This window comes from Pongo abelii, chromosome 7 (genome assembly GCF_028885655.2).
Source record: "Pongo abelii isolate AG06213 chromosome 7, NHGRI_mPonAbe1-v2.0_pri, whole genome shotgun sequence".
Lineage (NCBI taxonomy): Eukaryota > Metazoa > Chordata > Mammalia > Primates > Hominidae > Pongo > Pongo abelii.
In genome coordinates, this window is record NC_071992.2 from 136,791,687 (window position 1) to 136,816,337 (window position 24,651).

The 24,651-nt window shown below is 43.1% G+C and overlaps 1 protein-coding gene and 1 pseudogene across 1 annotated transcript in view; one reads left to right on the top strand and one right to left on the bottom strand.

Annotated features, from left to right (window-relative positions):
- The window catches only part of SNTB1 (syntrophin beta 1), a 286,774-nt gene that overhangs the window by 7,554 nt on the left and 254,569 nt on the right, over positions 1-24,651 (bottom strand). Inside the window, exon 5 of the mRNA XM_024250977.3 lies at positions 5,510-5,706. Coding sequence (XP_024106745.1) covers positions 5,510-5,706 — 197 coding nt within the window. The remainder of the gene's footprint in view (positions 1-5,509; positions 5,707-24,651) is intronic.
- Positions 18,749-19,421, top strand: LOC100436532 (glycine cleavage system H protein, mitochondrial-like; annotated as a pseudogene).

Here is a 24,651-nt window from a genome sequence, read left to right on the forward strand (position 1 = left end):
GATCTACATCTAAAAGTTATGTAGGGAAACCAGGACACTCACTGCTGGGGGTGGGGCTTGAAGGCATAAGAGCAAGGGCTTTATTGATTCAGAACTTGCTGTACATCATCATTTGCTCCACTCAGCTTTATAAACCACACACTCCTGAAGCCAGAACACAGCCCAATATTATAGGTGGAAAAAGGAAAGCTCAGAGAGGTAAACACGTCGTCACCACCCAGGTTGTTCGGCTTTCAAAATTCAAGTTCTTTCCACTCTGTCCTGTGTCCCTTCTCATGCTCTGGCACTCAGGACAAGGAGGGATGTGGGGAGGGAGCTGGGCACAGAGTCGCTCAGCTTTCCTACCTCATGAATAATGACAGTAGGCGGGGAGGCCTCCAAAGTTTCGGGGGAGAAATAGAGATTTCTATTGCTCACAGAATGCGGTGGCTTTTAATCGAAGCTCTGATTAAAACATATGCCCCTTCTCCAGACTGACTTGCAGATATCTTTCGACTTGTAACTAGGGCTGATCTTTTCCTCTAACAGGTCTATAACTCCTTCTGGGCACAGTCCCTGAACCCTGCCCTCCGCCAGCCCTCCCATTCAAGAATGTCTAAGGACAGTAGCATAGAGATTGTGCTGATAGCACTGCCTCCCTGTCTTGATCCCTCCATTTTTTTATTTTTGAGACAGGGGTCTACCCTATGTTACCCAGGTTGGTCTCAAACTCGGGGCTCAAAGGATCCTTCCGCCTCAGCCTCCTGAGTAGCTGGGGTTATAGGCTTGTGTCCCATGACTGACGCCATTTTGATACTCTTCATTTCTATGACCCGCAGACCATGTGGGTGAATGGGTTGTAAAAATGATATTCTTTTCCCCAATGTTTAAACAAATGCTAAAGCTATACCATCAGATATTCTGAATTAACAGATTGTGATTACTTTTAATTCTAGTTGACTTCAAATGGTATTTGTGGAGTAACTGACTTCAAATACTCTGGTTGACCTCAAATGGTATTTGGGGTATTTGTGATCCCATTCTACATAGGATGGAATCAGTTATCTGAAGATGTTCTCAATCTATACAGAATAAATTGAACACATTATCAAGTTAATTGAAGCTCTGATTAAAACATAGGCCTCTTTCCCCAACTCTCTGCAGGCATCTTTCAAATTATAACTGGATCACACTTTGGGTCATTTCCATACTTTCTTCTCCACCACCCAGCTAGCTCACTTCACAGAATTATTTGCTATTCTCCACTAATTAGTCAATCAATAGCCCCAGTGTTTTCTTGTCAAAGCAGAGTTCAGCTTATTAGAGAAAGATTTTACAAAATTTGTAGAATGTAAATTAAGCCAAATCTCTTTGAGCATCTTCATTCTTTCCTACAACACTCCCCAAATGGTTGCACAGGGTCTGAACTTCTCTGTTATTACACATGTAACCTTATTAAACTTAGTATTCAGGTGGCTCAAGCTTCTTCCAACTCTCAAGTTCAAAACTTTTTTTTTTTTTGCCATTCAGAGTAGGCATCAAAAATAAAAGCTTCCAAGATACTCCTACAAGGCTTCAACAATGATGGGAAACATTTGAGGACACTAATTAGTTTCAAGATAATTACAAAAAGGCACTGATTATCTTGGATATGTTGCAATAGAAGTTCTGCAAAACATCTCATTTTTCATGATTGCATAAATAGAGGAAATTTGGAAAAACCCTACTACATGTTAACATGTGCCACATCTTTCAGAATACTCCTGGGTGGGACCTGACACGGTGGCTCATGCTTGTAATCCCAGCACTTTGGGAGGCTGAGGCAGGTGGATCACTTGAGGTCAGGAGTTTGAGACCAGCATGACCAACATGGTGAAACCCCATCTCTACTAAAAATAAAAAAATTAGCTGGGCGTGGTGGCAGGCATCTGTAATCCCAGCAACTCAGGAGGCTGAGGCAAGAGAATCCCTTGAAGCTGGGAGGCGGAGGTTGCAGGGAGCCGAGATCATGCCATTGCACTCCAGCCTGGGCAACATGAGTAAAACTCCGTCTCAAAAAAAAAAAAAAAAAAAAAGAGTACTCCTGGGTGACCAGGAAGTTGCACCCTGGCGTTGTACGACTGAAAGAGTGCTCCCATGGGCCAGCAGCATCAGAACCACCTGGAATCTTGTTAAATGCAAATTATCAGGCCCCATCCTAGAACTGCTGACTCTGAATCTCTACAGGTAGGATTGGGGGTTAGCAAATTGAGGCTTTTTAAAATGAAATTGAAAATAAAATTGTTGTCATTGTTTCCAGTGCAGCTAAAGCTTGGAAGCATGGTTCTTAAGATGTCTTGTGGGAAATCCTGTTCCTCTAAAGCAGAGCCGTACAACAGGGCTTTCTACTGTGATGGAAATGTTCTAGATCTGTGCTGTCCACTGCCCAGCGAAGTAGGCATTAGGAACATGTGGCTGCCGAACACTTAAAATGTGGCTAGTGCGACTGAGGAACTGATTAAATTTTAATTAATTTAAATTGCCACCTCTGCTTAAAGCTAGCATATTGGGCAGCACAGGTCTAGGGATAATAATTACAACAACAACAACTAATAATCGTACTTATTGACAACAACCCTGGGGTAGGTACTAGGTACTGTTATTCCTGTTAAACCTATGAGGTAGGTCTTATTACTTTCTCCTTTTTATAGATGAGGAAACTAAGACATTCAGTAAGTGATTATGAAAGAAATAGAACTGGAATTTGAATCCAGGCCTATCTGACTTTTAAGCCCCTACTTGTAACTACAACTTTGTACTGCTTCCTCAGTGACAGAGAGAAATGAAAGAATAGGCAAGAAAGCATAATAGAAAAGGGAAAACAGCAACTATTATATGAAACTCAAAGTTAGATTTACTGGAAGACTTTTGTTGAGGGTACTAGCCACTATGACACCTAATGCCCTTTGATGAATGCCTGCAGGAGACCTGGAAGAGGTTGGCCTTAGAGCTCAGAACCAGAAACAATTTGTCTTAGATTTCAGGATCAAGAACATTATAGATCCTTAGATTCAGGATCAAGAACATTATAGACATTGTTAATTGTATAGTTTCCTGAGTGATGAAAAACACTGGGTTAAATACGGATGGAGTACAACTTAGCAAATGTATAAGACTGCACGGCATGCATTTACCTAGTAATGTTACCTAAGATTTGATATTACTTTTCCATTCTCTTTTTTTTTGTTTTGTTTTGTTTTGAGATGCAGTCTCACTCTCGTCACTCAGGCTGGAGTGCCGTGGCACGATCTCAGCTCATCGCAACCTCTGCCTCCTGGGTTCAAGCGATTTTCCTGCCTCCCAAGTAGCTGGGATTACAGGCACACGCCACCGCACCTGGCTAATTTTTGTATTTTTAGTAGGACGGGGTTTCACCATGTTGGCCGGGCTGATCTCGAACTCCTTACCTCAGCTGATCCATCCACCTCAGCCTCCCAAAGTTCTGGAATTACAGGCGTGAGCCACCACACCGGGTTTCCAGTCCCTTATTTAATCTTTGCCCAATTAAAAATTTTAAATTATCTATCTATATACCTATATATGTAAGTTTTGATGTCTATCATCATTTCTCTCTGTGTTTTGGAGAGTGGCATGAAAGTTATTGATCACAGCAGCCTGAGCAGAACTGATTTTTGTTGGATCAGTGGCATAACTGTGGGAAATTCCTTGTCTCTGTAGAAACTATAGTGGACAAAGAGTGGACTTCAGAGTGACACAACCTAGAGTTGAAGTCAGATCTGTCATTTATTAGTTGTGTGATCTTGTGCAAGTTATTTGATCTTTTTTGAGAATTTGCTTCCTGATTTGTCAGGTTGACAAGGGAAATGGAAGGATTGGATGAGATAGGCTAAGTATTGTGACACACATGGGTGCACACACACAGCACAATAAAAAGTTCTTCAAAACAATAAAATAGTATTTACACCCATTTTTCTATTCTACTTTATTTCATTTTTAAAATGTTGGTCTTGCCTGAATCAATTAATTGATTTCAGGACGCATAAAAAGTTTGTTTTTCAGGATGGGTGCGGTGGCCCATGCCTGTAATCCCAGCACTTCGGGAAGTCAAGGCAGGTAGATCACTTGAAGTCAGGAGTTCGAGACCAGCCTGGCCAACATGGTGAAACCCCATCTCTACTAGAAAATACAAAAATTAGCTGGGCATGGTGGCAGGTGCCTGTAATTCCAGCTACTCAGGAGGCTGAGGCAGGAGAATCGCTTGAACCCGGGAGGTGGAGGTTGCGGTGAGATCACGCCATTGTACTCCAGCCCAGGTGACAAGAGCAAAACACTGTCTCAAAACAAACAAACAAACAAACAAACAAAAAAACCCACAAAACTTTGTTTTTCAAAGTATGAAACTACTGACACATTAGATGACTGGCATATAACAGGTCCTTAATACATACCGTACTACAGAAGGGTTCTTCCTTCTGCACACATCTCCCATTTCTACCACTGACTTGCCCTTTCTAAGAGCTCTGTGTCAATGTGGCCTGTGCTCACTCAGCACTTCCATTCTGCCTCTGCCTCTTCATTCACACCAGGGCAGGGGCACCGGTCACTCTTCCCGGAACTGTCCCTTTGCTCTGCTTAGCCCCACCTCGATGCCTTTGGCTCCTGCTCTTTTTTACTGCCCTGGGTCTCTAGTTGATATAGTTTGGATGTTTTATCCCCTCCAAATCTCATGTTGAAATGTAATCCCCAGTATGGAGGTGGGGCTTGGTGGAAGGTGTTTGGGTCTTGGGGGCGGATCTTTCATGAATAGTTTGGTTCCCTCCTCCTTTCAGTAATGAGTGAGCCCTTGCTTTGAATTCACCAGAGACCCGGTTGTTTAAAACAGTGCGGCACTTTCCTCTCCTCTCTATCTCTCTCCCTTCTCCGATTGCCATGTGATATGCCAGTTCCCATTTGCCTTCCATCGTGATTGGAAGCTTCCTGAGGCCCTCACCAGAAGCAGATGCCAGGACCATGCTTCCTGTACAGTCTGCAGAACTGGGAGCCAAAGTAAACCTCTTTTCTTTATAAATTACCCAGCCTCAGGCATTTCTTTATAGCAGGCCAAACAGACTCACACACCTGTTTTCTGATCAATCCTATTAACTGCCTAATATATTTCCAATAATTTTATTCTGTGATAGAGTACTCAGAATCAGTTTCTGTTGTTTGTAACCAAGAACACTACTCATTCATGTCTCAAAGTTCATTCCTTCAGGAAGCCACCCAGAGGTTACAGGTAGGAAATCTGTAACTGACTATCCAACTTACCAACTTTTCTTGAATGAAGACAGGATAAGTCTTTTTATAATCAAAGCCTTAGGTTACATTTTAGTAGGGTATAGACCTCCTTAATTTAGAAGAATTTAAATTTGCTTCTAGAATTTTAACTATCCCCAGAGGCCAGTGATGAAAACTACTTTAACGCCCCAGTGGAGTAGAGGGTTCATCTTCCCATAACAGTATGTCCTTGGTAGCCCACTGCAGTACTCACCAGTGGTGATTTCAGCAATGAGTTCAGCAGAATTGTGGCAACCCTGTACTATGCTCCTTGTCCAGTGGGAGAGGTCCCTGCTGGTCTCTGCTCTGAAGAGATGTGTTTCAATCCCTTGCCTGGTACCAGTTCGTGTTGCAAAGGACAGATCCACACCAGCCTGGGGTGATCCCTTCCCCGGACCTGAATGGACCAGCCTGGAGAGAGAGAGAGAGAATGACAGAGAGAGAGAGATAATCAAAATGGGGACTAGTTTCTTCACCTGGCATATCACCTTGTATAAGACCCAAATTGGTGATCTGCTCTCATTTTTCTGGTCTGGAATCAAAGGGCTCCACTATACCCTGCTCATCTGCTATCTCCTGTCCAATGGTAGCGTGAGGTTAAGATAGCACCCAAGATCTGGGCATCTGGATGAATATGCAAGGAAGTTCAATAACATGACTTTAATTTGTGCAAATTCAACTATAAGAAAAATAAATAAATAAATGTGACGGAGAAAAGAATTTAAATACTGTGTACAATTCTCTCCAGTATTCCTTTCCTGAGCATCTATATGTCCCAGCACAAGCATGAAATAAGACTGAGAATCTATTATTTCCTGGGTTAGGCTTCATTCCCCTGTGCCTCTTGTAGTTTGAACATCTGGCTGCATTGAATGTACTTCTGGGTATGGAATTTTTCATGCACATAGCCCCTAAATGCAAACAAACAAGCTGGAACTCAGTTGAAGCAATAGCCAGTGGTGTATCTGATAAAGCTCAAGGAAGAACTGGCAATGCTGGACTTCTTGAGAAGTGGTATGGAACTGCACTTTAGGGGAGATTTTCAAGAGAGATTTTTACCACACAAGATTTTCACACTGACTTTTGAACTTACACTCAGCATAAAATGTGACTTCCATAGTAAATATTTTCTGAAAGACCAGACTTGAAAGAGGAAGAATCAAAGTGCTCTGAGGGCCACCTTCAGAGCAGGGGCTAGGTCCTACTTCTCATTCATTGCTTTTAAACACTGGGATCTTTCATGTCTCTCCTACTCCTCGATATCTCAATCTCCTTTTGGGAGAGACTTTTATATCAACCATTTGCAGGGTAGCATAAGTCTAATTTAGTAAATGTGACTTCTCGCTAGGGAATTTGCATTTTCAATCTTATCTTTTAATCCAGAAAGCAACACTTTACAATTTGCTAGAGAAATGCCAGGTGTCTAACCACATGGTGGATACGAGTTATTTTCTTAGGCAAAAGGCTTGTTACCCCTAGATAAAAATTGCACAGAGGAAATACAAAAGCTTATGTTCTTTTATAAACCTAAATACTGTAGGAACAAAATTATCAGTAGAATAAAGCATATTATTACCTGTTGAATTTCTGGCAACAAGCTTGTTGTATAACTTGGAGGAGCTTTCTTTTACTTACAAAGTTAAAATGAGGCAAGAGGGGCGGTTTGCAATGCCAACTCGAAGAAAAAGGGTATTTGAAAAGCCTTTAGGTTGGAAGAGTCATTAAAGATATGGAAGGCCAGGCATGGTGCCTCACACCTATAATCCCAGCACTTTGGGAGGCTGAGGCGGGCAGATCACCTGATGTCAGGAGTTTGAGACCAGCCTGGCCAACATGGGGAAACCCCGTCACTACTAAAAATACAAAAATTAGCCCGGCATGGTGGCATGCACCTGTAGTCCCAGCTACTTGGGAGGCTGAAGCAGGAGAATGGCCTGAATCTGGGAGGCAGAGATTGCAGTGAGCTGAGATTGCGCCACTGCACTCCAGCCTGGGCAACAGTGTGAGACTCTGTCTTTAAAAAAAAAAAAAAAGATATGGAAGTTCCGTGAATCTTACTGAGGGTAGAGTCTAGGACACTGTGAAGGGAAATGACTGCTGGCATGGGTGCCTACACACGGTTATTTAACATGTAGAGATTAAGCCCAATTCATTCAGGAGGGAGGAGGGCATTTTGTAATAAGTGAGTAAGAGTCACTGAGAAGCTGCTAGAGGATTCAAATGCAAGTAAGGCTAAAGAAAACAGAAAACATTTCTCTGAAGCCTAGCATAGGCTTTAAACGGATTGAGGGTAAGGTGAAAATTCATTAAGAAAAGGTATCTACAAGGAGCAAGAATGTATATTGTGTTTTCTCATTTGCTCAAAAGTGTTTGTGTTTCAAAAAAGAGTTTTTAGACTTGAAAGTGTTTAAGCTTTAATTGCTTTAAGAAATTAAATAGCTCGGCCAGGCACGGTGGCTCACTCCTGTAATTCCAGCACTTTGGGAGGCCGAGGTGGATGTATCACGAAGTCAGGAGTTCAAGACCAGCCTGGCCAAGATGGTGAAACCCCGTCTCTACTAAAAATACAAAAATTATCTGGACATGGTGGCATGCACCTGTAATCCCAGCTACTTGAGAGGCTGAGGCAGAAAACTGCTTGAACCTGGGAGGTGGAGGTTGCAGTGAGCCAAGATTGTGCCACTGCACTCCAGACTGGATGACACAGTGAGACTCCATCTCAAAAAAAAAAAAAAGAAAGAAATTAAATAGCTCATGTGAGGTGCCATGGTGTAATGGTGAGCACTCTGTACTCTGAATCCAGAAATTAAATAGCTCACCCTGCCTTTTTAAAATTTTAACATCTGTATCAGTTGAGCATAGCTGGCAGGCTGCATGTTAAACTGAAAAAGGACATGGTTTGGGAGGCATACAAAGCTGTATTAGAACCCCATTTTGTCTGACATTTGTTAAACTTTTTAAGAATCACTACTTCTTAAAAAGTAAGGTCGTGACCATCCTGGCTAACACAGTGAAACCCTATCTGTACTAAAAATGCAAAAAATTAGCTGGGCATGGTGGCATGTGCCTGTAATCCCAGTTACTTGGGAGGCTGAGGCAGGAGAATCGCTTGAACCCGGGAGGCAGAGGTTGCAGTGAGCCAAGATCGCACCACTGCACTCCAGCCTGAGCGACAGAGTGAGACTGCATCTCAAAAAAAAAAAAAAAAAAAAAAAAAGTAAGGTTGTGTTGTGAAGATTAAATAACCAATGCTCTGCACCTATCACAGAAACTAGCATATGGTTTGTGCTCCATTCTTACCCCTACCCTTAGTTTCCTCATTTTAAAAATATAATACCTACCCCATAGGATTAGGATTAAATATAGTAAAATATACAGAGCACTTTGTTCAGTATTTAGTACATTATAGTCAGCATTCAATAAAAACTGGTTCCCTTCTTCCTTCCCTGGCCTAACATGCTCTCATTTTCCATACCCTAAATTTCCATCCAGAGGACATCAACTCCGTCACGATCCAGAGCCAGCATAAATATATTGTAGAGGCAGAAGCAAAGTGAGAAAAAGATATGCCACTCTCATGGAGAATCCTAGGAGTTTCTGTGAATTTCCTACCAATATTTATTTTTCTCCAGAGAGACTATAAAATTGAAGTAAATAATAACTGGGAAAATGCAATTTGTTAGAAAATCCACATTTGGTAGCTCAGGGTATGAGGAATGGAATTACTAAGAGAAAGGAACGAGGTCTAAGAAAACCTGGAACCAAGCTGACCAATACCCTGAACAGGGAGAGCTTGATGGGGAAGTCCAGTGTGTTCGAGAAGTAATAATGAAGGAGGCTTTTATTTATTTATTTAGACAGAGTCTTGCTCTGTCACCCAGGCTGGAGTGCAGTGGTGTAATCTCAGCTCACTGCAACCTCCACCTCCTGGGTTCAAGCGATTCTCTGTCTCAGCCTCCCGAGTAACTGGGATTACAGGTGTGCACCACCACACCCTGCTAATTTTTGCATTTTTAGTAGAGATGGGGTTTTGCCATGTTGGCCAGGCTGGTCTTGAACTCCTGCCTGCCTTGGCCTCCCAAAGTGCTGGGATTACAGGCACGAGCCGCTGCACTTGGCCAAAGGAAGCTTTCAGAGCAGCAGTGCCAATCTTTTTGGCACCAGGGACTGGTTTCCCCCACCTTTCAGGATGAGGTAGGGAATTGGGGATTGGTGGGAGATGGAGGGGGGGATGGTTTTGGGATGATTCAAATGCATTACATTTATTGTACACTTTATTGCTATTATTATTACATTGTAATATATAATGAAATAATTATACAACTCACCATAATGTAGAATCAGTGGGAGCCCTGCACTTGTTTTACTGCAACTAGATGGTCCCATCTGGGGGTGATGGGAGACAGTGACAGATCATCAGGCATTAGATTCTCATAAGGAGCAATAGAGTTAGAACTCTTGGGAGAATCTAACGCTGCTGCTGATCTGACAGGAGGCAGAACTCAGGCGGTAATGCGAGCAATGGGGAGCGCTGTAAATACAGATGAAGCTTTGCTTGCTAGCTGCTCACCTCCTGCTGTGCAGTCCCATTCCTAACAGGCCACAGACCACTACAGGTCCATGCCCTGGGTCTTGGGGACTCCTGTTTTACAGGAAGGACTGTTGGTGTTCTGTATTATTCATCTCATCATAAAATTCTCATTGATTAATAAAAAGAGAGAAGAGGAAAATTGATTTTTCAACTAACCAAGTGTAAATTCTCTAATATTTATATTAAAGAGCCTTGATTTGCAATCTGAGGAACAGCAGACATGTTGAATTATGTGTCCTTTTGGATATGCCAATACTGGCTTAATGAAAAGTACAGTACTGTATGTAAACTCTGAGATAAAGCAAACTGTCTTTTCACTACCTAGTGGGTATGCTGTAATAAAAGGATACTTTTCCCAGATAAAACTCAAGTGAAATACATCAGCTATCTGCTGTATCCATGTGTGTGCATGTCCTCTGGATGCAGTATTACACACCTTGAAATTATAAGTACTATGTGTAAATGTGGGAAAATGCATCTATATTATGGAAAAGCTCTGTAAATGTAACTCAAGGATGTTAAAGAAAAGCTTGAAAACAAAACCATTAAAATGTAGAGCAATTTTATGGCTGATTTTATTTCTTCTTTTTAAAAAATTCTTAAAATTTTCTCTAAGAGGCTGGACAGGGTGGCTCAAGCGTGTAATCTCAGCACTTTGGGAGGATGAGGCGGGTGGTCACGTGAAGTTAGGAGTTTGAGACCAGCCTGACTAATATGGTGAAACCCCGTCTCTACTAAAAATATAAAACTTAGCCAGTTGTGGTGGCATGTGCCTGTAGTCCCAGCTACTCGGGAGGCTGAGGCAAGAGAATCGCTTGAACCCGGGAGGCAGAGGGTGCAGTGAGTTGAGATTGCGCCACTGGACTCCAGCCTGGGTAACACAGCGAGACTCCATGTCAAAAAAAAAAAAAAAAAAAAAAAAAAAAAAATTCCATGAGAAACATATACATCAGGTCCTTAAATATTTTCATTCCATTCAACATCATTTTATTATAACATCAGTGAGAAAAGAAATCCATTCCCGGGGAGGTCCACTGCCTGTGTGGAGTTGGCACATTCTCCCCATAAGTGCCTGGGTTTTCTCTGGGATCTCCAGTTTCCTCCTGCATCCCAAAGATGTTCCCGTTCAGTGACACGGCGTGTCTACATGGTCCTGGGGTGAGTGTGAATGTGGGTGTAAGAGTCTGTCCAGGGTTGGTTCCCGCTTTGGGCCCTGAGCTTCGTTGCGCCACCCTTGACTCTGAACTGGAATACGTGAGTTGGAAAATGAGTGAAGAAATGCATACAAATTAGTATAAAAAAATCATGACATCTACAGTAATCATGCAGATGTAGGACAATGAGTGCTGGTTGAAAGCGCTCAGGGAGCCTGCCTCATTTGTGATTGGTTTTGACCTGCATGGTGGGCGGGGGGTGCTCCTTACAGTTTTCACTGGGCAAACATTAATTCTTTAATGAAACCACTGTGTCAGGAATTGGAGGGTTCTTGCTCTCATTGACTTCAAGAATGAAGCCATGGACCTTCGCGGTGAGTGTTACAGCTCTTAAGGTGGCATGTCTGGCGTTTGTTCCTTCTGATGTTCGGATATGTGCGGAGTTTCTTCCTTCTGGTGGGTTCGTGGTCTCTCTGGCTCAGGAGTGAAGCTGCAGACCTTCCCCGTAAGTGTTACAGCTCTTAAGGCAGCGCGTCTGGAGTTGTTCGTTCCTCCCGCTGGGCTCATGGTCTCCCTGGCTTCAGGAGTGAAGCTGCAGACCTTCTCGGTGAGTGTTACAGCTCATAAAAGCAGCATGGACCCAAAGAGTGAGCAGTAGCAAGATTTATTGCAAAGAGCGAAAGAATAAAGCTTCCACACCGTGGAAAGTGACCCGAGCAGGTTGCCACTGCTGGCTGGGGCAGCCTGCTTTTATTCTCTTATCTGGCCCCACCCACATCCTGCTGATTGGTAGAGCCCAGTGGTCTGTTTTGACAGGGCGCTGACTGGTGCCTTTACAATCCCTGAGCTAGATACAAAGGTTCTCCACGTCCCCATTGGATTAGTTAGATACAGAGTATGGACACAAAGGTTCTCCAAGGCCCCACCAGAGCAGTTAGATACAGTGTCCATTGTGCACTTACAAACCCTGAGCTAAACACAGGGTGCTGATTGGTGTGTTTACAAACCTTGAGCTAGATACAGAGTGCTGGTGTGTTTACAATCCCTGAGCTAGACATAAAGGTTCTCCAAGGCCCCACCAGAGCAGCTAGATACAGAGTGTTGATTGGTGCACTCACAAACCCTGAGCTAGACACAGGGTGCTGATTGGTCTGTTTACAAACCTTGCGCTAGATACAGAGTGCTGATTGGTGTATTTACAATCCCTGAGCTAGACATAAAGTTCTCTACCTCCCCACCAGACTCAGGAGCCCAGCTGGCTTTACCCAGTGGATCCCGCACAGGGGCTGCAGGTGGAGCTGCCTGCCAGTCCCGCGCCATGCGCTCACACTCTTCAGCCCTTGGGTGGTCGATGGGACTGGGCGCCGTGGAGCAGGGGGCGGTGCTCTTCCAGGAGGCTCGGGCTGCACAGGAGCCCACGGAGGCGGGGGAAGGCTCCAGGCATGGCGGGCTGCAGTCCCGAGGCCTGCCCCGCGGGAAGGCAGCTAAGCCCGGCGAGAAATCAAGCGCAGCGCCGGTGGGCTGGCACTGCTGGGGGACCCAGCACACCCTCCGCAGCCGCTGGCCCGGGTGCTAAGTCCCTCATTGCCCGGCTGCTCCGAGTGCGGGGCCCGCCAAGCCCACGCCCACCTGGAACTCCAGCTGGCCCGCAAGCGCCCCGCGCAGCCCCGGTTCCCGCTCGCGCCTCTCCCTCCACACCTCCCTGAAAGCTGAGGAAGACGGCTCTGGCCTTGGCGAGCCCAGAAGGGGGCTCCCACAGTGCAGCGGTGGGCTGAAGGGCTCCTCAAGTGCCGCCAAAGTGGGAGCCCAGGCAGAAGAGGCGCCAAGAGCGAGCGAGGGCTGTGAGGACTGCCAGCACGCTGTCACCTCTCACCACCACCACTACGACTGCTGTCACTGAGTCACCAAAAATTGGGTAAATAATTATTTTACTTGTTTTTATTCATCTTTCTTAAATGCATGAGAAACTCACATTTATTTCATTGCTTAATATTAGAAGTGTTTCGAGTCTAACACCCAATGCCCGCAGGCTATAGCTATGGCGTAGCCCTTCTCAGAATAAAGTTAACTGATACACGTGGGATGAAACCTACACCTGTGGCCTCGTTAATCCCTTACACTGACACACTGGCCTCCAGCAAAGGAGATAGCAGAGATGCTGAGACCTGCCAGTTGAAAGTATAGGATCTTTTTGGACTCAGGGGTACTCTCAGAGGTTACAGAGAAGCTTCTGGCTTTGTTCAAATCCTTTCTCCCTTCCTTACAAAAGAACACCAAAAATCACTCACTAATTCTTTCATTCAGTCAATCAATCAATAAAGATTTCTTCATTCACCAAGTGATATACTCATCAAATATTTATGGAGCACTGTTTTGGACTGAATTGTGTCCTCATAAGATTCATATGTTGAAGCCCAATATCTCAGTATTTGGAAACGGTGAAGTGGCTACCTTGTCCAGGGTATATCCCCGCCAGGAATATCCGGGGTTGTACCGCGCCAGGAAAATTTAGAACACGGACATACACTAGGAGTTTAGGAGTGGAGGTTTAATAGGTAGAAGAGAAAGGGAAACAGCTTCCTCTATAGAGAAAGGGGTCTCCGAGCAGAAAGGACCGGCTGGCAGCCAATGCGCTGAATTTTACAGTCCGGTTTGAGAAGGCGGTGTCTGATTTAGGCAGGACTCACAGATTGGTTCCATCAGGTAGGACTTTTACATAGTACAGGGAAGGGCTGCTTGCCCTACCCTAATCTTCTTATGCAAATGGACTTTCCAGTTGATCTGTGCCATCTTGTCTGCTTCTTGCTGTACACGTGGCTGGCAGAGAAGGGAAGATGAAGCCGCCATCTTGAAAATGTCTAGTCTGTAGTTCCTGCCGGCATTCACCCCTGAAAGCTCCCAGCTTGCTTGTTTATGTCTGCAGTTCAACTTACAGGCTGCTGTTTGTTAGAAAATGATTTGGGGCTGCTTTTCATTAAAAAGAACAGGCTTACTGAGGACTCCCATACCCTTGCTATCTGCCTAAATAATTCCTTCTTAACCCCTATAGCAATAGGACTTACAAAGAGGTGATAAAGGTTAAGTGAGGGGGTCCTAAGAGTGGGGCATTAATCCAATGGAACCGTGTTCTTATAAGAGGAAGAGAAGCCAAAAATCTCTCCCCCTCCCGTGCACTCACAGAGGAAAGACCATGTGAGGACACAGAAAGAGGGCAGCCATCCGCAAGCCAGGAAGACAGTCCTCACCAGAAACCAATCCTGACAGCACCGTGATCTTGGACTTCCAGCCTCCAGAACTGTGAAAACTAAATGTCTGTTGTTGGCGCCACCCAGTCTGTGGTATTTTGTTATGGCCCCTCTAGTAGACTAATAAGCACCTACTCTATACAAACTCAAGTCTAGGTACAGTGTGAACAGAACAGGCATGGATTAAGCCTCAAGGAGACACAGTTTAAAAGGAGAAATACTGTCTCCCCTCCTAATTCCCATGGCCTCTTTACTCCAAGTTGAGCTCCAGTTTTGGGGAGACTCATTGCTGGATTATGGAAGAGAGTCGGAACCAGCTTCTGGCAGATGACAAGCAAAGAATATGAGCCAGGTAGAGTGGATGGGTGGAGAATTATTCCTCCTCACTGGAGCAACCCGATCATTATAAAGATCTTCCTCCAGAGAGGGAATCTGAACTTTCAGGAAAAGCAATTCTTTAAAAATGGAAATCAGTGATTATGGCACAAAGACGAAGAAGGAATCTCACGTTTATCAACATATTTGTTATTTCATCCCTATCAAGGTGTTGGAAATAATAGATTTCACTTATTCTTTATATCATTCCCAACGAATTGCTTCTGATTATCAACAATAATAAGTTGGGGATGAAACATAGGAATGTGGACATTCATCACTATACTACCTTATATTGACTGAACAGACAGCTGATTGCTGTACATATTATGGCATTGCAAGGATGAGTCAAGGCCATCGGACAAAATAAGATTAAGATCCTTTCTCTTTTGTTATGTGAGCCAGCAGGGCAATAGGAGTAGCGCCTCCAGAAAGAAATAGAGAAAACTAGGGGAATAATTCAATTTATAAATGCTCTGTGAAATCTTTCTCTTGAGATTAATTTGCATTGGCATATTACCAACTCCCAGCCAATAAATAATATTGGATATATAATGTTGGATACTGTCTATCTAACAGTCTGCTTACTGATCATCTCCACTCCGATGGCTCACAGGCATGTTAGACTCCAGATAAGCTACAACCATATTGCATAAGGCCTTTAAGATCTTAAGAACCCAATACTTGAGTTCTAAGTTAAGTAACACCAGGATCCCCAAAGGGCCATGTCCACTGCAAAGGAGAGGAAGTTTATGCTGGGAGTCAAAACAGTATTCAAAAGAAATAGTCATTTAGATTGGAAATTGAGGGTCTATATATGGAAAGGTTTCCTAACAATGCCAAAGACAACATGAGTTTGTCTGGAAAAGAGAAGATTTTGTGTGAGGAATGGAAAAGAGGAGAGAGTAAGCATAAATGTTTGCACTATCTGTGGAAGTGTTCAAGCATGGGTTAGATATTGACTTCCCCAGGGATGTTAGAGTATTTTCCCCTCAAAAGCCCATGTTTTCGTCAAAGCCATCTCTGGACCTTGGCTAATCTAGGCGAGAAAACCATACTTGGAGCAGATGTCTTGCTTCTTGGAAGCCAAGGTGAAGTAAGTGCCCTTCCAGCAACTCTGAGGTTGCCTAAGCTAGCAGCCAACAGAGGTTCTTGGGTGCTTACTCTGTAGGGGTTGTTGCTTATGTATCAAAGTTGACAGCTCCTGGGAAGAAGATAGATGTTGGGGAAAACAAACTTCTGTTGACAGCAAAGTGATCTACTGGAGTTCAAGATCATTTGCCATCTGATCTCCTCTTTGATCTCTTTCTGGAGATAGGCATCCCTCCTCTGGATTCCCACACATCATTATCAATCCATTTACCTTACTGTTTCATGATCACCACCTGATCTCTCTTACTAGACCTTGCTCTCTTTCAGGGTAGGAGCCTGGTCTCCTCTCTCTTTAACTCCCTGGAATCTAGCACATGGTAGGTGTTCAATAAATGTTGGCTGGGTAACTGCATGAATACATGTTTTTCAAAAGGTTTTTAACATGTGAATTCAGTTTTGCAAAGGAAAGTATACACATACAAACACACAACACAACACAATTCTGAAATATTCTGACATTCAGGGCCAGTGAAATGGCCTCCTAATGTGCTCTTTATTTGTAGATCATACTTGGAAACACATTACTGTAGCCAGATTTTGGGAACTAATTCCAAGTAAATGTCAGCTGGACATTAAGATTTCACAAATCATCATTTGGACATTTGAAAAGGTAAGGCTAAAATCTGTCTGCCTGGCTTTTTCCCATTCTGCTGGGAACAGCCTTTTTACATTCCTTCCAAGATTCTTCCCAAAGATCTGTCTTGATCTGCAGTCTCAGGGGGACTCTGAAATAGCTATTATTTATATTTCAGTTATTTTACATTTTAAGCTATGTGTGTATCCTTAAAAATATGACCATCTGTCTCTTATATGTGGCAAGAACTAAGCTATAGTAACCAAGAAAATGCTGTCTCCCAAGAGAAGATAACTTTCTTACCCAGCCAGAAGAAAATACTGACACCCTGGGACGGGGTTTGAAGCTGCAATTCACACCCAGTTTCTAAGTATTATCTGAAACTGCTTGAGAAACCCAAGGACATGCTTTGTTCTTCACAAAATTGATTAGTTACAAAATTCAGAAACACATTCCCATGGTTGGAAGCAAAGCTACAAATCCCAGAAAGATTTTACATTTCCTATTAGCCAGGAGTGTGAATAAGTGAAAAAATAAATAGGACCGTATAATATCAGAGAGGGGCAACAGAATGAAGCCATAGGTAGGAGGAGGTGAAGCAGAAATTCAGAAACCCAGATTCAAATCCCAGCTCTACTACTCATTATGTGACCTTGGCAAGTTTCTTAAACTCTCCATGCCTTAGCTTCCTCAACTTCAAACTGGGGATAATAATATCGTCACCTCATGGTGGTGTTGTGAAAATTAAATAAGTTAATACATGAATATTGCATGGAGCAGTGCTTGGCACAGAATACATAGTAATAGCCATTATTATCATTAGAACATAAATTTGATCAGGGTAGAAATTTTTATTTGATTATTCCCTGCTGTATTCCTAGCACCTAGAACAGTTCTAGGCACATAGCAGGCACTCAGTATCTGTTAAATGAATGACTAAATGAATAGCTAGAATATAAAGAGAACAATTTCCCAAGAAGTTTGTGTTTAATGACTACTATATGACTCCTCTCCCACTCTCAGCCCTTCAACCAAACAAAGCAGTAACTAATGCTAAATCCAAAGAACTTGGGTTTATGTCCACTACATGCTAATTTCCGGATTAATTCAGCCCTGAAAAAAAGTGATCTTGAAAGGTAGCTGAGATTAGATGTTTTATGAGAAGAGCCTAACATCCATTTCCTGCTTCTTCTTTTAAATCTATCTTTAGTGACTGGTGTTTTCAGTAGTAACTTGGTTGTTTAGGGAGGTAGAGTTACCTTCTTTTGGTCTGGAAGATAGAAGTTGCCTATTTTTTTGAAAAAGTGAAAGTTGTTAAGATTTTACATTCATGGTCAGCATGGATCCAATTTGAAGACTTGTACATAAATGGGTCCCTAAGCAAGGTAAAAATAATTTATAAAATGTCTTTAAATTACTTTAAATGCCCAAAGTGATGAATTCCATGAGGCTCAAACTGGCTACATGATAGGACCACTTGTGGGTCAAATCTTTGTCCAGGACATTGGGGAACTCATTCCTGCAGGACATCAGGCCAAGTGTTTCTCTCTCCACTGACAACTGAAGTATCAGATTGCGTATTGTTTCTGGATCTTCAAATATGCCCCCTTAGCCTGACTAGTTTTGAACAAAACAAAACAAAAAATCCCCAAAAACCTGTCTTTCAAGAAATGCTTTTGCATTAATTGAATTCTGGAGAAGTATCAGAGAATGTTGCATAAAATGTTCCATACAAAAACATTATTAATATCCTTAATTAAAACACAAACAGTTATAGCACACAGATTCAGCCAAATTAGTAAAATTACATATTAGGTAACTGGGTTGCTAAGCAATATTACATCCTTATTTTACTTAATTGCTGTAATTAGCATCTCCCAGCAGATGCCACAATGCAAGCCACAAAAAAAAGAAAAAAAAAAGCAACTGGCCAGATCCCTTACATGGTTCTGGCAATCTCAAATACGTTCATCCACTGGCCACCCCTAATGGAGCCTGGGAGTCAGCAGAACCTTCAGGAAAGAAATGAGGGTCAAAGAATGACTAACAAGTACCAAATTGTCAGGTGAGAAGGGTTTCCCAGGAACACGCTCTAACTCCCTGCATCATTTCCCCCAGCTAGGAGTAGCCAATCAATTGCCTCATTTATATTTTCTAACCTTTCATCTGGGCCGGGTGCGGTGGCTCATGCGTGTAATCCCAGCACTTTGGGAGGCCGAGGCAGGCAGGTCACCTGAGGTCAGGAGTTCGAGACTAGCCTGGCCAACATGGCGAAACCCTGTCTCTACCAAAAATACAAAAACTAGGCCCCTCCCCGCCCCGCCTCCCGGCGCGGGTGGCCGAGGCGTAGCGCTGCGACACCTGCACCCCTGCGAACATGGCGCTGCGAGTGGTGCGGAGCGTGCGGGCCCTGCTCTGCACTCTACGCGCGGTCCCGTCACCGCCGCGCCCTGCCCGCCGAGGCCCTGGCAGCTGAGGGTGGGCGCCATCCGTACGCTGCGCACTGGACCCGCTCTGCTCTCGGTGCGTAAATTCACAGAGAAACATGAATGGGTAACAACAGAAAATGGCATTGGAACAGTGGGAATCAGCAATTTTGCACAGGAAGCCTTGGGAGATGTTGTTTACTGTAGTCTGCCTGAAGTTGGGACAAAATTGAACAAACAAGATGAGTTTGGTGCTTTGGAAAGTGTGAAAGCTGCTAGTGAACTCTATTCTCCTTTATCAGGAGAAGTAATTGAAATTAATGAAGCTCTTGCAGAAAATCCAAGACTTGTAAACAAATCTTGTTATGAAGATGGTTGGCTGATCAAGATGACACTGAGTAACCCTTCAGAACTAGATGAACTTATGAGTGAAGAAGCATATGAGAAATACATAAAATCTATTGAGGAGTGAAAATGGAACTCCTAAATAAACTAGTATGAAATAACGCAACCCAGCAGAGTTGTCTTAAATTAGTGGTGGATAGAAGACTTAGAATAGCAACTTTTAGCATTACCGATGGGGAAAAAAAGCTACTGTTAACACTGCTAATGAAAGAAAATGCCCTTTAACTTTCTAATGATTATAGATAAATATAATATGCGTCTTTTTCACAATATCCTATGATTTTTAGACTAGGCTCTAGTGTTCAGAATTCATGAAATTATCCATGGTAAAAACTAGTTATAAAAATTACATAATTCAAAGATAACATTGTTATTCTTAAGCCTTATATAATATTGTAACTTGCATGTATCCATACCTGGATTTGGGATGAAATACTTAATGATCTTTCCATTGGAAATAACTGGAAGTGAAGAGGTTTTTGTTGCTTGTACAGTGTCAGATGAGGAACACCACTATCTTAATTTTGCAATACACTGCATTTGCTGGTGCTATTTTTATACAGTGAAGCAACAGCTTTGCAGCAAAATAATAAAATACTTCTTCGTTAACCAAAAAAAAAAAAAAAAAAATTAGGCTTGGTGGCAGGCACCTGTGATCTCAGCTACCGGGAGGCTGAGGTAGGAGAATCACTTGAACCCTGGAGGCAGAGGTTGCGGTGAGCCGAGATTGCGCCATTGCACTCCAGCCTGGGTGACAGAGCGAGACTTCGTCTCAAAATAAATAAATAAATAATAAATAAATAAATAAACTCCTTTAATCTGAATATGGTGGTGAAAGAAAGGCAAGGTCCCATGTCTCAGAAATTTGATATTGAGGGATATTGACTATAAGAAATGAACAACTTAGTACAGGTGAATAAGCAGCAAAACAGCTTGGAGTCAATTCCTTACTATTCAGTGGCATTATCCAGGTAGATTTCTGGAGACAAGTGACTGTTCTCCATACCTTTCTTTGTGCCCTCGTGACCTGCCACAGCCATCTGCCAGTAGTAGTATGGACAGAGAAAAGCGGATGTTCACCAGGTGAAAGGTTGTGTGGATGCATTATCTTGTTTCATTTCCACAACGCTTCTTTGAAAGTGGCATTATGAGCTGCACTTTATAAACAAGGAATCCATGGTTCTATGCAGTGAAATAACTGCTTAGGATCCCACAGTTAGTGTCGAGAATTTGAACCCAGGGCTATATGACTACAGAGTCCATACTCTTTCTATCACACAAAAAAAGGGCCAAGCTCCAGCTCACCATCTATAGGTGGGGAAGGAAACGGAAGGGAAAGAGGCTGGGTGCAGTGGCTCACGCCTGTAATCCCAGCATTTTGGGAGGCTGAGATGAATGGATCACTTGAGGTCAGGAGTTCAAGACCAGCCTGACCAACATGGTGAAACCCCATCTCTACTAAAATACAAAAATTAGACAGGCATGGTAGCACATGCCTGTAATCCCAGCTACTTAGGAGGCTGAGGATCGCTTGAACCCAGGAGGCGGAGGTTGGAGTGAGCCGAGATTGCGCCACTGCACTCCAGCCTGGGTGACAGAGTGAGACTCCATCTCAAAAAAAAAAAAAAAAAAAAAAAAGAAAAAAAAAAGAAACTTGAAAGGAAAGATTACAATGCAGACTTCAGGTCATCCATGGGTTTAATTTATCCCTGTGCTGCTCTTCTCCAGAGGTAAACAAGACTTATAATCTGATGGATATTCTCACGTCATGACAGTCCAACATCTTGGGAAATTTTTCCTTTGAAGTTAACTTTTTTTTATTATTTAGCACTCTTGGAGCTATACTTTTTAAATAATTTTTTGAATCTTTTAATTAACTCATATATTCTCTTGTCTAACTGTGCTTTAATTAGTTCAACATATGTCCCATTGTGTGTGTAGAATACACAGTATAAAAAGATCTTCAGGAATGTCTCCATGTATGGTAATGACTAAAATCAGTCCTATTTTAATGGAAAATTGAAACCATGAGCAAATAACCTGAACAATCAGCTCTTATAACACTCGGCTTTTCCTCTGTTTCATACTGCTTCCAGATATTCTCCTACCATCAGCCCTGGCTACTATGTTGGCCACTAATAGGAGCCTATGAAGTTTCTCTAATGAAATGAACATTCCTGCCCCAAAGAGGAAGCCATCTGCAGGCCTCCTGTCTGTAGAGCTGTTACAAGTAGCATTTAGAGCTAGCTCTGTTGTGTGTGCCAAGGAGTTCCAGTCTCCCGACTCCATCCTACCCTCCCCAAACCCATCCAAACAGCCAAGAATTTAATTAACCTCAGTCCTTAAGAGCTCGATTACTGTCATTTAAGACACTAGGATTCCCAGATAAAATGCAGAGTCAAATATGTCAAATTACTTACTTTAATTTCAATTATTTTCTCTCGTCTGTAACAATTGCTAACATTTATCAATCACTTATGTCTCAGTCATATGCTTAATATTTACACATGCTATCTCAATCAGTCCTATCAATCACTGTATGAAATGGAAGATACTACCGCCCCCTTTGTTCAGATGAGGAGACTCTGATTCTGAGAGACTGGTATTTTGCCCAAGATCACATTGCAAGTAGAAGTCTCAGGATTCAATACCTGGTTTGTCTGATTTCAAAGTCCATGGATCTCCTCACTCTTCTTATATCCCACCCACAACTCCTGAGGGGCTCCTGGTTAGCAGGAGGGAGGACCGGAGACCAGACACTGGAAGATCACTAGGTATATGGGGACAAATGGGTTGGCTGGGTGTGGAAGACAAACCCTACACTTTTCAGTTTGACAGCATGTAGATTATTGGGCATGTAAATTTCTTCAAGCCGCCCCAGGCAAGCCCGTAGAATATGCCCCACATTCTCTACCAGTGAGGATGCCTCCCAGGGTTAGCATGGAAACCACGGGCTGATTGTAATTTAATGTTTGAAAAATGCAATTGGCCAAACTTTCCAGTGAAAAGAATTCCTAAAATTTCTGAGGCTGGCTGGCCTGAGGCAGCTGCTACTTTTCGCACTTAGAAACGGGTTAATTGTGGGCAACCTGGTTGGGTCCCCATCCACCCTTCCACGCTGTGGAAGCTTTGTTCTTTCGCTCTTCACAATAACCCTTGCTACCGCTCAAAAAAAAAAAAAAAAAAGAAAAAGAAACGGGTTAGTTGCTTAGGCAGCAAGGATTACCCATCAGGTTTAGCAGAAATATTCAGCATGCCTGGTTCCCAAGCCGTCTGGGGGTAGAGAAGTGCACGTTCTTCAGTTCCCCTTTCAAGGCAACCCCACACCCTTCCCTCAGGCCCATGGGACAATAAACTGGGCTCAGAGCGGTGTCGCCCTTTTTACAAGCTCTGTGTTCCCGAAACTCCCACCAGCCACTGGGACTGGGTGTGCAGAATTTCTGGGTTACACCTCCTCTATAACTCCAGAAATAATGTGACCTTAATCCTCACTCTCTGTAGACCCATCTCATTTGCCAATTATGATGACAGTGACCAAAAAAACCAACACTCTTACTCCATACAAGTGAGCATACCTTTTTTTTTTTTAATGTTCAGCAATATCAAATAAACTTTGGCTAAGCAAAAAATGTTCTCCCAAGGACTCATAAAAAGCTGAGGAATGAGAATTGCTAAAATTACAACATGTTTGCAAACTTCCTGAGCACACTGCTATAAATTGTACCACCAATGGACTCATAGGGGCACCGTTGAAGTTTGGCAGTGGAAGAGGAGAGATGACTGCTCGTAAACATCTCTGCATGGCAGCTGACACCAAGAACATGTTGTGAGCATTTCTGGTGCCACTTCTATGAAACACAATCAAATTTTCATCCTCCTGAAAAATATAAATTAGATGTGCCTGGGCCTAAAAAGAAAAATCCAAGCAAAGAAACACATCAACTATGAACTCTTTGAGGGAATAACTTGATTCAGAAGAAAACTGTTTCTTACTGGCTGTAGTCACGGCCATTCCCTTTTGTGCTAGAAAAAAGACTGAATGAAGCTCCCTAGCTGTGCTACAGGGAAGAGAAGGAGACTGACAGTCACCTGGCCCTACTACGTGTGTTTATGAAAAATAAGGCTGGCCGGGTGGGGTGGCTCACGTCTGTAATCTCAGCACTTTGGGAGGCCAAGGCGGGTGGATCACTTGAGGTTGGGAGTTCGAGACCAGCCTGACCAACATGGTGAAACCCCATCTCTACTAAAAATACAAAAAAATTAGCCAGGCATGGAGGCTCACACCTGTAATCCCAGCTACTTGGGAGGCTGAGGCAGGAGAATCACCTGAACCTGGGAGACGGAGGTTGCAGTGAGCCAATATCATGCCATTGCACTCCAACCTGGGCAACAAGAGCAAAACTCTGTCTCAAAAAAAGAAGAAGAAGAAGGCTGTACATAGGTCATTGCTATGAATGGCATTGTGCCCCTTCTTTCCACACAATTAATGTGTTGAAGCCCTAACCTCCAAGGTGACTGTATTTGAGATAGGGCCTAAGAGGAGCTGGTTAAAGCTAAATGTGGGGCCCTGATATGATAGGATTAGCATCCTCAAAATGATAAGAGACAATAGAGAGCTTGCATTCTCCCTCCATGCACGCACAAAATACAGATCATTTGAGAACATTAAAATAGGGCAGCAGTCCCAGGAAGATGGTCCTTACCAGAAACTGATCATGCTGGCACCTAATCTGGGGCTTCCAGCCTCTAGAATTGTGAGAAAATAATTATCTGTTGTTGAAGCCACCCAGTCTATAGTATTTTGGTATGGTTAATACATTCATCATATTTTAATTTTCATAACTGCCCCGCAATAGATATTACTATTCTTTTTTTTTTTTTGAGACAGAGTTTTGCTCTTGTTGCCCAGGTTGGAGTGCAATGGCATGATATCGGCTCACTGCAACCTCAGTCTCCCAGGTTCAGGTGATTCTCCTGCCTCAGCCTCCCAAGTAGCTGGGATTACAGGTGTGAGCCTCCATGCCTGGCTAATTTTTTTGTATTTTTTAGTAGAGATGGGGTTTCACCATGTTGGTCAGGCTGGTCTCAAACTCCTGACCTCAGGTGATCCACCCGCCTCGGCCTCCCAAAGTGCTGGGATTACAGGTGTGAGCCACTGCGCCCAGCCTATGATTCTATTTTTTAGATGTGGAAACAGATCAGAGAGAAGACGTCACTTGCTTGTGGTCATAAACTGAGGCTTGCCTGGGCAAAACTGCAGTGTGCACCCAGGCCTGTCAAATCTGATATGATGAAACATTGTTTTCTCTCTCTACCAGCAAATCCAATGGTCTTCCATTTATTAAGCAGATATTTTTGGAGACATTTTGTTGGCGTATTTCTTAATTTTTTAGTTTCTGCTAACAGGATGGATTTTAAAAGTTTTTTTTTAGCA